The 17,017-nt window shown below is 35.6% G+C and overlaps 1 protein-coding gene across 8 annotated transcripts in view; it reads left to right on the top strand.

The window, feature by feature from the left end:
• Window positions 1-16,514, top strand: part of dsh (Segment polarity protein dishevelled) — a 47,445-nt gene extending 30,931 nt beyond the window's left edge. For 7 of the 8 annotated variants that reach the window (XM_069310774.1, XM_069310777.1, XM_069310775.1 and 4 more), the window contains 6 exons: window positions 1,514-1,597; window positions 3,685-3,819; window positions 4,245-4,412; window positions 6,341-6,565; window positions 6,718-7,321; window positions 13,374-16,514. In XM_069310774.1, coding sequence (XP_069166875.1) covers window positions 1,514-1,597; window positions 3,685-3,819; window positions 4,245-4,412; window positions 6,341-6,565; window positions 6,718-7,310 — 1,205 coding nt within the window. In that variant the 3' untranslated portion in view covers window positions 7,311-7,321; window positions 13,374-16,514. The remainder of the gene's footprint in view (window positions 1-1,513; window positions 1,598-3,684; window positions 3,820-4,244; window positions 4,413-6,340; window positions 6,566-6,717; window positions 7,322-13,373) is intronic. The other variant, XM_069310778.1, reaches the window with a different exon arrangement.
• Window positions 16,515-17,017: the final 503 nt, after the last annotated feature.

Here is a 17,017-nt window from a genome sequence, read left to right as displayed (position 1 = left end):
CTATAAACAGCATATTAAATTTGCCTTATAGTACAAGTAAAAAAAGTGAGGAATTATATTGTTCGACACTTGACCACAAATGGCAGATAGCTAAATAATGTTTGTGATCACTCTTGGCTAAATTCAGTAAGCATATCAGTGCTGTCTCCTCCTAATAACTTATCAGAGTTGGCAGACGAGTAGTGGCATGGTTTGAAACTCGTCCACTGCATCTTACCTAGAATTCCTCTGCCTCTTTTCATTTTGTATCCATTCATACATCAGTATTATATAGCAAATTATGAATTTTGTAATTTCCTGCACTCTATAAATAATACTGTATAGGAAATGTGCATCATACAATGATAGTGTGTGTAGTGGTGGTTCTCTTCAAAATACCCAAGACTACTATCACATCATTTAAGTGGATTTTTGCGTACGTGATATCCTTTGGTATGCATTACTTTGGATAAAAGCATTTGCACCAATATTAGATATTGTAATTATCACACATTCACTCATTTTATCATTCATAATACTGTACATTATATAACCTCATGGCTAAACAAGAAATACCCAGATAATTACAGTACTGAGAAATTGACCAATGATTAAGGTGGATTCTGTGGTGATAGAGGGTAAAGGTACAGTACAGGTATTTACATTGAAACAGTTTACATAGAATACATGTGAGAATGATTTGCAAGTTCGATCATTGCATTTATGAACTTGTACATTGCATTTATGAACTTGGAAAAAAACAGGTGACAAAATTAAGAAAACTTTGGAGTGCGATGAGCATGTATAGAGTTTGCATAAGGTAAAGTAAACTTTTGTAAATTATTTGATGACAGTTTAATGTAGTGTACTGTGTGAAGAATATTCATAATACACAATTGTTTGTATGAAGATATGCCTGGATAGGGATCAGAGCTATTTTCCTTAAAGCATCTAGTTGCAGCAAGTCTGTTATAATACATAGCTTGAAGAGGAGTAACATATAAGTAAATTCTTAAGAAGCTACTACATGTCTACAGAACTTTTAAGTGCCAAAAGCAATATAAACCTAGATATAAATACTTGTAAATGTTGTTTAATTTTGTTTTTAATAGCTTCTTTAATCGGGCAGTGAATAGATTTTACTGGACGATTATTGTAACTCGAGAGTTGTGTATATTTGTACTTTTTGGATCAGCTTTTATAAAGTTCAAAGACCAATACATGATTTGGTATGTCTAGCATGTGAATGGTTCCAGATGTATGTATAGCATTACAAATATTTAGAAAACTGTGAAGAACTGAATGTGTATTATAGAAGTGTTATTGTGGCTAATGTATTTTGTGTCTTTAAATCATGAATATTAGCATATTTCATATTGACATTTTTTTACACAAAAAGACCTCACCCCTCATAGTATGGATGTAGTGTACATCCAAGTGTACTTTAAAAGTGTACTGATACATTAAAGTTGCTTACTAACAAATGCTGTTTTGAGAGTGTGGTATAAGTAAGGTGTAGTGTTGCCCTTGACAGGAGAGTTTCCCGGTCGCCCGCCATCAGTCAGCACCCTCACCTCCACCAGTTCCTCCATCACCTCCAGCATCCCAGAGTCAGAGAGTAAGCTCACCAGTTTTTTTGTGCATTGTTTTGTTTACGTCTGGTGTTCTTATTTCAAGAACACCAGAATGTATCCTGGACAGGAATATATCCTGTCTTTGCTTATCCATACTTTCACAATCAAAGAGAAAGCCACTACAGCCTGTATTTATTAAGCTATACTTTTCCAGTCAGTCTCAGTCTGACAGTCAGTCTCAGTCTGACAGTCAGTCAGTCTGACAGTCAGTCAGTCTGACAGTCAGTCAGTCTGACAGTTGGTCAGCGTGACACTGATTGGAGCAAACATGTTAAGGATCTCAGAATAATAATATTTGAGGGCAAGCAGAGTAAGTGGCCTTGGTCAGGAAAATGCAGTAGATTATGAAATCTTCCAAAACAAGGAATGGGAGAATATCATGCCATTAAAGTAACCTTCTACGTGGAGACAGTTAGCTAGGTGTTCACTGACAAGCACTGAGGCAAAGTAACTATTTAGCATATTGCTCATTTCTCACTTGTCATTTTGTCAGTTGGCCCGTATTTGTTTTCAGAGGTCCTGGGCGTCTTTTGTCAGGTAAAGCTGGAAAAAGAGCTTTTGAGACTTTACTATTTCTGGCTACCTTGACTTTATAAACCCTTTCTTTACCCATAAAGCATTCCAATTTATTTTTCATTCAGTTTTATGAGATGGATCTCTCTTGTATTTTCTATCAACCCGTTCATCTGAATAGTATATTGCATTTAGATGTATAATTTCCGCAAGGCAAAATTAACGGAAGAAAGGCATTTCCATGATTAAACCTGAATGGTATTCGTGGAAATTGTTTTCTTCTCCTAATTTAATTGTTAGCAAAGATCCTATGTTCATCTATTATGGGCAAATCTCTTGAGATGGTTTTTCTGAGGTCATTCAGAAAATGACCAAGCTGGTTATTCATCATGACCTGGTTCTCCCCCAGTCTACTAAACATTAGTGTGAGACTCAATTCATTATAGTTTGCATTCTGAAAATCTAGTACCCTATATTCTTGTTATTTTTATTAACGCTTCCATGTGATCCTAAATCTGATCTCCAGATGATCACTTATTCTGAAACTGATAAAGATGTATAATATAGAAAAAAAAAGTGTTGAATGTAATGAAATGCCTCTTTCTAGGCAAATGTTCCTCTTTCTGGAACAATATTTTTAATGAAAATGCCTCTTTCCTTGGTAGCTTCCTGTAGTTAGCTGCACTGAGTTAGCTCACACCTGTAAATCACATCACCCCTTGTGAGTCCTTAAAAGCCTACCAGAGGTCAAAACTGCCCCCCCCCCCTCCCCCCTCATAGAGGCACAGGAAGCAGGGTATTCATGATCACCATAACTGAAAAAACAAAACAAAGAAAGGGAAGCAAAACAGAAAATGGAGCAAATGACTGCTAACAATCCATGCAGTAATTAGATCATACGCACCCTAGGTACAACTGGCTACCACCAAGGGCCAGTACCATGAGAGCTGCCAGCTCCATATGTCAACAACCATCAGGCTGGAGCATAAGCAAAGCAAGGGTACAGGCAGTATCACCTCTAGTTGAAATAGGTATACAAACCCTCAGAGGACAGAACTAAAAAGCATTCAAGGGTTTTTTTTATAGGTATCTGGGTATCTACCATTACGAGTTTGTTCTCTTCACCTATCGTCCCTTCTCCCTTTTTTATATATTCCAGCAATATACTTTGTATTGAAACATTGTTATCTGAAGTAAAACTACTACCTTCTAGTTCACAAATTTTTATATTGTTGATTTATATATATAATCTGCAACTGTTGATGCAAAGTATAAATTGGGTATAAATTGGATAAGTTTAGATTTAGGAAAGACTTGGGTAAATACTGGTTTGGTAACAGGTTTGTTGATTTGTGGAACCAATTACCGCGTAACGTGGTGGTGGGGTACCTCGATTCTTTCAAACGTGGGTTGGACATGTATATGAATGGGATTGGGTGGTTATAAATAGGAGCTGCCTCGCATGGGCCAATAGGCCTTCTGCAGTTACCTTTGTTCTTATGTTCTTAATGTTCTTAAAGTGGTATTTGCAGTGGTTAATTGCATCTTTGATTTACAGGACCATATGAAGAGATGAAGCTAACGGTAAATACATCTATGGACACTATAGTACGAACGATGGCAGCTCCAGACTCTGGTTTAGAGATTAGAGATCGTATGTGGCTCAAGATTACCATACCAAATGCTTTCATTGGTAAGTAATATTGAATAAATCCTAGAGAGATATATCACTTGCACCTTGATTACCAAAATGAAAATGTGCAAACAGATGAAAAGAAACTCTTTCATTCATCATATCCACACAAATTAGCATCAAATACAACTAGCACCATTTCCTGTCAGCAGAATACCCACTGCAGTGCTGTATGATTTGTCATCTAAAAATTTTTAAACAATTCATTCCTCCTGAACTGATTGCACTTAATTATTCCAGCACTGCAGTGCTGGAATAACTAAATTGAATAACTAATAGTAATTAAAGTCTTGTTGTCTATAATACCAAATTATTTTAAGGAAATTTTTTCTTGTGTAGTTATATTAAGGATTTATGTACTGCATCTTTAAAAGCAACAATTTAGTACTTAGTTTTCTGCTGACTTACAACCCCCCTTTTTTCAGGTGCCGATGTAGTTGATTGGTTACATCAAAGAGTAGATGGGTTTCAAGATCGGAGGGAAGCACGCAAATATGCAGCTCAAATGCTCAAGGCAGGCTATATTAGACATACGGTTAATAAAAAGGACTTTTCTGAGCAGTGCTATTATGTGTTTGGTGATCTCTGTGCTAGTAAGTATTTGTTTATAGTCTGGGTTTCAATTAATTTAGAAATACCGTACATATTTAAATACTTTGTACAGTATTTAGTGTCCCCAGTAATAATTCCTTATCATTTTGTTATTGCTATGTTTTTCTTCTCCCTGAACCATCATTTTCAGCTGTATCCTTATGTAAGATTCCAGTGTGTTCTTGGACATGGATTGTGCAGTAAAACAGGTACTGAATAGTACTTAAGGGAATTTATTAGCATCTCTGCACGCTCATAATGTGATGAAGGATTACTAAATCAGGCCTGGTAATGACAGCAAGGATTTCCACACAAAAACCATCCACTTCAAACTCTCACTTGTGATTAGAAGCGATTGTCTAATGAGGACTCGCTACTGAATGGCCCGAATAGTTTTCCTCTTCCACCACTCACTAATGGGCAGTATCTTCTCTCACACTTTTTGATTCATTGACCAGAGCTAGATTACATACACCTTAACTGTTGTCTTGGTATGTTGTTCCTCAGGCTGGGACCTCATAAAGTTAGGTAGACTTGTTTACTTCCTTGAAATTTGGCTTCTTGTGCACTGTGTGCCATCTTTATGTGTTAATGATCTGATATCAGTATTATAAAATTTGCTTTGTGTGTTGACTAGTCTTTGTATTTCTCCTGATTATTCCTTTCTGTTTTTATGAGTTCACTTCATGTGTTTATTTTGTTGTGCACAGTGTACAGCTGTTCCGTAATATATGTGGTGGTGTAGTGAGGTCTGTTACTTACCAAGCCATTGGCTGGGGTGCATTTTTTATTTTTAGTATATTTTATGGCCATTAGCTTTCTTTGCCTTTTGTTTTTAGGCATCTTGAATTTGAATTTGGTCTGGAATAGCTGAGCACCCTTGATCCTGGTAGAAGTGCTCAATGAGCTTGAGCAGTTTCACAGGTATGGACCATGGTGCGAGTCTCACTCTTGGCAGTCCATTTATGAGGTTACTGCTAAGTTGATGGCTTTTGTATTGAAATATCAGCATTGGAGGTTCCAAATCTTGGTTGATGCTGATTCTGTGCAAGATCTAAACTTTGTTTAAGTGGAGGTCTAAGTTACATAAAAATAAGTGACATGAGGAACAAAGATTCTGAAGTTCACCTGATTCAGGGCATGTTAAGGGAAAAAGGGAGGAGCAGAAATTTATTTTTGTTTTACTTTTTTTTTCCATATTGACCCAACAAAAGTATAAGACTGAAACTGACTGCTATTTATATAGAAAAATGGAATGTATAGAAGCCAGTGATGCCTCTTATCAATGTGCTGTGATTAGACTATACTGTCTACACTTGCTAATTTGAATTATACAGGGCTCACCCTGCTATGTGTTAAGTCGGATATTTGAATTAGCTGAATTTTTACCTGGAAAGTCCAAAACTGAAACAAATGTAATTTGAGTTTTCATTTGCCAGAAATCTAGGTAACCCAAATTTGTATTTGAATTGTGCAGTTTAGAATTCGAACTCTAATAGATTCGTGTTTCTCATTCTGTAAAAGCCCATTAACTTGATTGAGTTAATTTGCCTTGAAAGGTAAAAAAGCTTGGTTGTCAGTTTATTTTGGATTACTGTACTTAAAGATTTGGGTTACCAGAATCAGAATTACCGAGTGTATACTTTATTTACTATTGTTTGATTTGAAGCACTAAAGCTGTTAACTCAAAATCACTTGAAATTTCAGGATTCTCAGAAATACATGATGACTAGTATCTTATAATGATTCATTAGTGTAGTACAGTACTAAATAAATACAGGTAGAAACACTAATGGCAATAGTTCTGATAGAGAAATTCATGTCTGAAGTTATGCTAACATAATGGTTGGCTGTAATTCTAATGGTTGATACATATTAATTTTAAGTAGAACTCCATTTAGTTATTTCTTTAAAAAAAAATGATTTACAGGTTTAGCAGGCTTGAAGTTAGGTGAGGAGGATACCTTGAGTGAGGCAGATCGGGATACGCTAGCCCCATTACCGCCTCCTTCTGGTACTTCTCCCTGGGGAGGTCCTCATATGCCCTATGCTGGCACATATGTCCCGCCTGCTACAGGTTACACACCGATGCCATTCAATTACACCAATGAATCCTATGCATTTAATAGAGATGGCAGTACTAATAGTGGTTCAGGTAAGATTCATTATTTTATTTACTGTACATTAACTTGTGCTGTTAAGCTTATACATTTACAATCACATTGCATTTTATTTAAATGATTTGTGTGTGTTTGAGGCTGACAGTCACTATGATCTTTATTATTAACATGTCTATGAAACCTTTAGGTAGTAGTGGTGGAACCCAAAAGAAAATAGAACGAAAGTCTGCCTCTCCAGCCCAAAGTGGAAGCGACAGTGAAGCAAGTCAGCGGAGTGCACGGCGATTAGGAAGTGGAGGTGGTGGTTCTGGCAGTGGCAGTGTCGGTGGTGGTGGAGGGGGTGGTGGTGGAGGGACAGTTGGCACTGGAGGAGGATCCAGTGGTTCAGAAAGATCAACTGCTACCACCTTGTCCCAACCACCGCAACAGCCACTACTCTCGCATCCCAGTCTTCAGCACCCTACAGGTGTGCCTTCAACATACCCTTCACATCCTCCACATTCCTCCCTACAGATTCATCCTCCTCATTCAAAAGGATTGCCACCTCTTATCCCTTCCCACCCTCATATTACCCATCCTCTTCCAGCAGGCATTCCTCCTCCTCACAGCCACTCTCATCCTCCACCACCTGCCTATTCCCTTCCTCCTCAGTCTAGCCAGCCACACCCAGCTCCGCCTTCTCGTCCTGTGGAACAGATGAGTCCTGACCTGGCTGCCAGTACCAACAGCTTCAACTTGGCCATGGACAACCCCTGCAACTTTTTTGTTGATTCTGTTTGAAACTTTGTTTGGTTAGTATGTGCCATTTGATTTGTTTTCAATTATTTTTCTTTACATTTAGTAGCATATTTGCTGTTTTGTTTACATTTAACAACCTATCAGGTGTTGTGTACACTCTGAAAAAATGTTTCTTTAATGCACTGAGCTCAATAGTTAAAGTATACTTTAAGCCAGTCCATTGGATTTAATTTCCTTGTTTAATTAATTTGATCAATTTCTTTGGATAGGGAAATTTGAATGTTCTTTGTTGTAAATTATGCATTTAATACAGCTTGACTTAAAGTACAGTGATTTTAATTGTAATCTATTGCGTTTATTTATACATAGGTTTTATTTTTAGCTTAATTTAACTTTTAAATTAGCTTAAACCCTCCCTGGAGAGAGTGGCAACTGTAGATAGTTGCTGTATAATTCTTTTTGGTATGACTGTTTTGTATGTGACATAGTTACCATTACAGTACAGTTCCTTATACTGTAAAGCAGAAATATATTGCAGACTATGAGGTTTCTCTTGTCATATATTCATAAGACGAGTTCAGAAGTTAAAAGCTGATAAAGTTCAAGTACAAGACAGTAAAATGTCAAAATTCCTTGACTGGGGGTGTTAGAATGAAGTTTAAATAGTTTTTGTGGAAAAGTTAGTAGTTTGTACAAGCCGAGTTGAGAGTATAGTCAGAGTCGGAAAGTGGGTGTGAATGATTAGAAACATTCACACCCATGGTTGCAGTGAGTGCCATGGTTAGGAACAACAAAACAGGAAGAGTTGTTGGAACCTGTGAGACTATCAAACCGTCTTGATGGTTGTGAAATTCTAGTTGGGGATGATAACATTTAGTTAGGACAATAGAGGTGGACAATCTGAGGAGCACTTAAGTGCTTAGATGATATGTAGAATAAGATAGGAAGGAAAGGGCTAAATTTGGTATGGTTTTAAGAATGAGGTATTGAAGGTCGGTACCTTGCTTTTGAAGGTCATGTAAAGCGAATGAATGGTAATAGTGGTAACAAGTATGAGAAAATCACTAGGAGCCATGAGCTGGGTTTGAACTGGCACACTTAGTACTCCCAAGTATATTCATATGAATTTGAGGGTAGGAGAATAGGAATGTCAGATCATTGACCATCTATGATGTATGTGTGTGTGTGTGTGTGATGATTCGCATAGATTCTTATACTCACACACTCTCTTGTCCAGTTCTTACTTCCATACTACCATTCACCTTTACCTGGCTTGGCAGGTTGTTTTTGACCACCATAATAGCAATCATTTTCCCATTATCTTTTCCCTCAATTTTTGTAATTCATATATCGTTTTTCTCAATTCCCTACATGACTTGTCTTCCAGTTTGTTGTTCCCTTCATCTCTCTTCGGCTAACTTTATTTGATGCTGCCCTTTGCTCCATTTCACACTATGCTTCCCATAGTCTGTAAAAGTTCATTCCTTCATGGAATGCAGACTATGCACAGGCTGTTTACTATAAGCACGCAACCTTATAGGTATTTTGACAATACCTGGAAGCAGCACTGCTCACTGACAAACAATGGCATTTGTCGTGTCTCCAAAAGTTATATTATAACTGAACTGGTATTGGTCATAAATGAGCTCAGCTCCAACTTCAGCTATTAGCACCAGTTCTAGCCTACCTCCTGGTTTCTTTGCCTGAAATTCTCATGAAAAATCACACCCTTTGGACTTCAGCATGCAGTTTCAGTACAGCACTCCTAAACTGATTTCTTTTACTCCTGAACTTCAGTCTGCTCTGTCTCTTTACAGCTATACAGCAGTGGGCTCTGGTGGTATTCATTGTGAAATGCTCTGCCAATTCCTTACTAGTACCTTAGAGTTCTTATTTTGCATTTATTACTGTACCAGATCTTGGGCACTGAGTCTGTTCCTGAGGCCTGGCTTGGCATATCCTGGTGGATTTTGAAGTTTATATCCTAAACACTTTTTTTTGGGTAATTGTGTTATCCTTTTTTTTTATCTGGAGAAAGCATGAGACACTATTTGAAGATATACAGTATTAACTTAGTTGTATTCTTTTGGCCTCCATGGCAATTTGCTGTTTTTTTTCCATGGCTTTCTCTCCAGCTATACCTTTAAAGTCTGCTTTGGAACTATTTTCTCAGCTTTTTATTGTCAGTATGAGGACGTCCCCAAGACAAAGTTTTAAGCATTACTCTCTTCCCGGTTGTTCTAAACAATCTCCTCTCTTTCGACAGGTTTGTTCCACACTTACCATTGATGAAATAACTGCTGTTGCAATACAGATTTTTTTTAATTCAACACCTACTCCAGCTTGCAATAGATAGTATATTATCCTGGGCTATCAGTCATGGCTTTGAAAACTTGTCTCTAATTTGAAAACTTGTGCTCTATGGAATTCAGCCTTTTATATTAGGATCATGTAGAATGTTTTGGGTAGATCTTTGATACCCACCTTAGTTGTGATGTGCTCATTACCTATAAACTGAATGCTCCAAGACTCAAACTTTTTTTGTGAATGTCATATTTCCTAGAGGCAGATACGCAAATGCTCCCCACTGACCACTCCTCTCTTAATTTAACGTTGTTTAAATCTGCATCATTGAGAACAAGATGGTTAGAAATTATGAAAATTAGTGATGTAATAAAGTAAATGAGATGATGTGTACCATCACCATTGTAAGCTTAAATTAATTTAATGCTTGTAATGCTTTACCACTGCAATTTCAGTCTTAAACTATCTCAAGTGAGACACTTTGTCCCTGGGTTTGGTAGTGGTGAGTTTGGAAAGGGTTTAATCTAGATTGAGGCGGCGGTACTTTGCTTGTGATTCATTCCCTCCCACTCTGTTGAAGAAATTAAGTTGGTTACTTGTTTGGGGATATGATTCATTGCATATAAGATGTGCTCTTTGTTTAGGCACAGGCAGGCAGGCCTGTGTGTTTTCAGGGATTTCCGTCCTTTATGTTGTCTACTTGTTGCCCTACTCTTCTTTTGTGTGTGTTTGTGTTGTACTTTCTCCTTTAAAAACAGTAGTGCATGTTTAAAAACAAGTTTCTCTGTGCAGTATTTAATACTATATATATCCTTAAGTATCTGAATGGAGGGATTAGATCCATTATCAATGCAATTATTATTTGAAATAGAATTCTATTTAATTTAATTTAACTTCTGAAAAGTGAACTAGTATCACAGGTCAGGTTCATTTATTTGCCATTTAAGCAACTTCCTTGTATTTTCAGCCCAATCCAAAGTCCTGCTGGTGATCCAACCCCTAAACATGTATTTTGCCTTACCCTTAATGTAATCCTGTATTGTCCTTCTTGATCAATATACCCCACATAGAAATTGTTCCTTGCCTATCCAGCTTAATTATCTTCTCTTACAGGTCTATTAATAGGAAATCTTCTAGTCTTAAACATTATCTGTTGAACACTAAATTATAATTTAAGAGGGTTTTCTGTTTTGCTTGAAAATTTGACATTTGAATTTAACCACGAACTAACCTGTTTACTAACTGAAAATTTATTTTATTTAAACCAGTAATTTGTCACTATATACCACATGTTCTCATTAGTTCGACACTCTTGGCTCACCAAATAGAATTTTCAAAGTCCATGCTTGTTACCAATTTTTAACAATCACTATCCAATGAAAAGAAAAGTTTGTTTAACCCCACATATCTGAAAATGAAGAAACTGACATTTTCAGATGTGTGGGTTTTGAATTAACACTTCAGCCACGTTATTGTGACTCATCATCTGCACAAGATTTTTTTTTTTATAGGCAATTAAATTTTTGTCACTGATGTGCAGTAAATTTGTAGTTTTATTAAGTTTCCATTACCATTCAGCATTTAAAGATTATATATACAGTATTATAAAACATGCCTCAAGGATATAATTAATGATCACAGGATGGTCAGATAATTTATTTAAACCTTAAAGTGGAGTTAGTCATATATTGGTTCTTAGGGTAATGCAGTTATTATATGTTGGATATAGTTCTTATCGCCCAATTTTTATACAAGTGATGTAAATGTGGTTATAATACATCTATAAGGATGTGATGGAGTTAGCCTACACCCATGATAAAACTTGTCATTTTTAATTGCTTACCATGCAGTGAGGTTTATTATCCTCATCTAGTTTGAGCTGGACACTGCCTACACTTTCCAAAAGGTAGATTTCCAGGTCTCTGTTTGGGGTTTAGGCCCACCTCTAAAATTTTGGCCCTCAACTTACCTGGCAGGTTGCTCAGGTATATGTCACTCAGGAACCAGGACATTTCTTCAGAAATACAGTATGTTTGGATCTAGATACATGCAAGTTAGCTCCATGCTCACCTCCTGAATCAGTCTTTTTCGGTTCCTCCTGTGCGTTCCGGACTTCATTTGCCACACTTACCCGGCTTCCTCTTAAGTTCGGGTCGCCTTTCACCATGTAACTGCATTGCGAGGTTCTTGTTTCTTCCTGGTTTGCAGACAACTCTCTATTCTTTTGGGGTCTGGCACATCTTTGCCCTACCCAAGCACTTGAATTGCAAGCAGTGCACTCTGCCTTTTGGAGTTATTTGGCCAGTGCCAATTTTGCACCGCTGGAGTCTTGCCTGCTTGCTCCAGTCCTGCCCTGGGATTTTGATGCAACTTGCTTGAAATATGATATGGTTGAATCTTCAGTGCGTGTCCCAGTTGTTCCAAGCAGGACTCTGTGAACCTATGGTACATTCTCGACCTTATGGGTTTGCGCACTTTTCTTTCCTGTCCGATCTTTTGTGTGGTAATGTTAGCTTGGATCTGTCTGGTCATGCAGGCAGATTCCTGATCTGATCAGTACAGTGGAGGCCTCACATCTTGCAGGTCAATGTTTGATCCCAATAGTCCAAGTGGTTGAGTTCCAATAGTTGTTCCTTCCCTCTTTCTTATCCCAGATCTTTATCTTCATCTCTCTTTCAAGTGCTGTTTGGAAAGAAGACAATTTTATATTTTTTCTTCAAATATATTCTGTCTAATGTTTAAGTACACTATGTGCATTATTTGGTGGTATTTAATTTATATACAGTATACATAAAATTAAATGAAGCCGAGTGTTCATGCAGATGTTCCAAAATGTCCATACATTTTATTTATATATATAAATAAATAAATAAATATATATATATATATATATATAAATAAATAAATATATATATATATATATATATATATATATATATATATATATATATATATATATATATATATATATATATATATATATATATATATATATATATATATATGTCGTACCTAATAGCCAGAACGCACTTCTCAGCCTACTATTCAAGGCCCGATTTGCCTAATAAGCCAAGTTTTCATGAATTAATGTTTTTTCGTCTACCTAACCTAACCTAACCTAGCTTTTTTTGGCTACCTAACCTAACCTTACCTATAAATATAGGTTAGGTTAGGTTAGGTAGGGTTGGTTAGGTTCGGTCATATATCTACGTTAATTTTAACTCCAATAAAACGAATTGACCTCATACATAGAGAAAAGGGTTGCTTTATCATTTCATAAGAAAAAAATTATAGTAAATATAATAATTCAGGAAAACTTGGCTTATTAGGCAAATCGGGCCTTGAATAGTAGGCTGAGAAGTGAGTTCTGGCTACTAGGTACGACATATATATATATATATATATAGATATATATATATATATATATATATATATATATATATATATATATATATATATATATATATATATATATATATATGAGATATATATATATATATATATATATATATATATATATATATATATATATATATATATATATATATATATATATGAGATATATATATATATATATATATATATATATATATATATATATATATATATATATAATATACATATATATATATATATATATATATATATATACAATATACATATATACATACACACACACACACACACACACACACATATACACACACACACACAGTATATGAATTTTTTGTATAAAAGTATTTTCTTTGCAGAGACTTTTCAGATGAGTGTCACTAAAAATATATCAACTTCACATTTCAGAGGAGGATATTCAAGGTTACCAGTTTAGTGACCGCAGCTAGTCACATTGAAGGTGGGTAGAGAACCACAGTCCGAGCTTAAACCTCAGTGGAAACTGTGTCAAATATCGGTGAAGCTGCTTAATGTTATCAGCGCAAATGATGTTTCAATTAACTGCTTGTTGATTCTTGGATGGCCTTCCCAAATCCTTTGAATCTTTATAACCAAAGCATTGTTATGAAATTCAGGTATTGGCATACAGGAAAGTGAAATAAATTTCAAGTTTGAATTATATATTTTTTATATGAATACTAATCATTAATGAACTGTAGCACAAGTTAATGTTACTCACAATATAATGTTCTCTAATGAATTAAAAGCAAGATACCCAACAAGTCAAGGTATTTATTACATTAACAATAGTGGGCATATGGGAGGATGCCAATTCTTTGAACACAAATCAGTTCATGAATGCATTAAAGTACAGTTGCTGAGGTGGGTAATGATATCCAAGCTTTGTTGCTTCATGAAAGAGGTGGTGGTTATGAAAGATGACAGTGACACTAAACATTGAAACTTGTTTCATCTTCAGAAGTCATCGAAACCTTGTGGAAAAATAGACGCTGGGTAGGAAATGAGGGCACTTGAGCTTGTATAAGGTTAATTAGTGATTTTGTGGACAGTTTTGCCCTTGCTTGGTTAGTGTGTTACACAAGAAAGTGAAGGTAATGAAGCAAATTTATATATTTATCACAAGAATATATTTCTAAGAGAAACATATGCATGGGACCAGGATGAGAATTATGAAGTGTGGTGTTTGTCGCCTGCCCGTTAAGAAAAGAAATTACAAATTTGAAGTGACTTCCAGGCATTGCATTTTTAGATACAGTATTCATATGCAATAATTTCACACATGACAATTTAAGGTAGTGGAGTTTCAAGATAATGCAATTGACTCTGTAACCAGTTTATGCAACTATATATTACAATTGTGTTAATGACTCGTGCAGGAAATATACTGTGGGCAGGTCGTAGGCCTTCTATGCGGTCTTCAAATGTTATTGTTTTGTGATACAGTAAGACTACCCTGGATTCACCTGGAAATTACTATGGGTTTGAATCAAATCTACCAATAATATGTGGTATAAGTATAGCTTATTGGTTCACCTTATATTTTCAGTCAAAAAGACGAGAATAATAAGGGTTGACGAGCTCTGTACAGGTGCAGAAGACTGGAGCCGTACATATATGTGTTATGCACAGAGGGGCCATGACTGCACGTCACTGTGCTTCAATGCAGCTATCTCAGTATTTAGGGAAGACTTAATATTTTTTTAAACATTTTAAATGGAGGTTATAAGCTTTGAGTTATAATCAAATATATTTAGTAACATTATTTATATGCAAAAACTCATGTGTTTGTGGTGTGAGCAGGTAGATTCGATAAACATTAAATTTCTTGGATCTTAATGGCAGATTATTAAGGCTGTTTTATGAAAATATCCTCAGAATTTTATAACCAGTGTTTTTTTTGTCTTTTGTGTGTATTTCCAGTGTTACTGTGCCACGGGATCTATATTGGTATTTTAGTAATGAAAGAATAATGGTAAAAAAAAAAAGACGATATGGGAAGACAAGGAAGAATGGTGGTTTTTATTTAATGTTCATGTAAAATTCTGTTAGACATTAGTTAATTTATGTAATTTGCAAATAGTGAAACTACAAAATAATGTCTTTGAATATATTTCCACAGTTATGTTTGTAAATGTGTTGTTAAAGATTAGTGAATAAATAAATGCCATATTTACATAAAATTCTACCCATGAGAAAAATTTTAGATATCTAAGCTGCATTTGTCAAATTATCACATTTTATGGCTTGGTTTAAATTTTCTTGAAAGTATGTCTTGAGAAGCAGGTTTAGTTTGGGCATATGTAACATTAGTCATACTGTTGAGTGGTCACTATTGTGATCCAACTGAAACCAACTTTTCTCTTTGAAGAGAATACCAACCTGTGATAGTAGCAGATAACATTACAATGGGCTGCTTTGGCAGATAGTCATTTAAGACCAGATGCAGTGTAGATTTTAGCAACAATGCTATATATTTGGCTCGGTCTTCACTGGGGAAATGTGTAATAAACAAGCCATTACAATCATGAATTGCTGCTGCTCACAAATGCAAGTGGTTAGCGAGTTCCTAATTTATTTTATTTTATTTTATGGAATTGTGGCAGAGATCTCCACCCAGCAGCATACAGATGTAGCACAAACTTGCAAGATGCTGTATGTGGCTGTGTACTGTATAATTTTTATCTGAATGGAAATAATGTACAGCATAACATTTATTGACTAGCAAATCTGAATTTTTCTAAATGAGTTTATACATTTTTTTTTGCAGTATTACTTGCCATTTCATGTTGAGGGGCTGGAAGTCACCATATCGTGCTGTACATATTGACTCTAGTTTTACAGAGTACCATCGTGTCTTCACATACAGCCTGTGATGTAACTGTTCAAATAATTTTCAAGTTTGTCGTCATTTGAACGTTTTATCTCTGCCATTTAATTGTGATTTTTGTCTTGTTCCTTTATATTTTTTAATCTGTATTTATGTATATAGACAAGAGTGTGGGAGAATTCTCTCCTTATTATGAAATGGCTTCTGCATATCTGTTACTGTAATGTAATGCTCGACAAGTATAGAATTTACATAAATACATGTATACAATCTTGGATGAAATATCCTCTGTGGTGGATGTTTTTACAGAAGAAAATGTGACCTAGATACCATAAAATGTAAGGGCTTTGCTGTGGTTGCAGTGAATGAAACTAAGGTCAATATTCAAGTGGTACCAATATGTTTTTTATTGCATACTCCTGCTTCAGGGATACTCATTAATGCTCTTTTAAGTACGTGCTGCATAATTCATAATGGGAGAACACGAATCTACATATAGATTTTGAAAAGTTGCTTTGTTGGTTCAGGTATATTATGTATTTTTCATGCAAGGATCAACATAATTGTGTTCAGTGAGTGGTGAACTAAATAAGTCTCCTTACTTCTGTTGTGCTTCATTGATGATAGATTTGTACTCAGTGGGATCCATTCTGGTTCTTATAATTGTAAGTCATAAAGATCAAATATACTACTTGAACATGCTTGTTGTTTTGGGGCTTATCACCATATTTCTGCAATACAAAATAAAAGGTATATATGTGTAACACATTGTTCACGAGAGGAGTATGCAGTAGGTAAGTAATTATCAAAAGGTAGCACCAAACCAAGAAAACCATGTAGCACCATTTGTCTCTGTATATTCAAAAGGTACCAAATATCACCCAAGATGCCAGTATGAGAACAGATAGACATAAGGCGAATGATATCGATGGTATCAAATTCATCCACGGACAAATGACCCCTAGGAACATTTGAAAAACAAGACCATCATCCTGAAAACTCAGGGCAATCTACAAGGAGGTGCATGATTAAGTGGTACAATGCAGTTTGGACAAAAGAGCAGGACTTTGTTCCATTAAGTGACCATAAGTTAGTTGGATGTGATTCATATGCAACCTAGCCAAAGCTGTTTTCCATTGCCTATTAATTTAATGTGGTAGCAGGAAGGCCAAGGGTAACGGTCACTTATAAGAGCATGCTGTTT

This window comes from Procambarus clarkii, chromosome 68 (genome assembly GCF_040958095.1).
Source record: "Procambarus clarkii isolate CNS0578487 chromosome 68, FALCON_Pclarkii_2.0, whole genome shotgun sequence".
Classification (NCBI taxonomy): domain Eukaryota; kingdom Metazoa; phylum Arthropoda; class Malacostraca; order Decapoda; family Cambaridae; genus Procambarus; species Procambarus clarkii.
The sequence above is the reverse complement of the archived record's forward strand: the minus strand, read 5'-3'. Positions and strand labels throughout refer to the sequence as shown.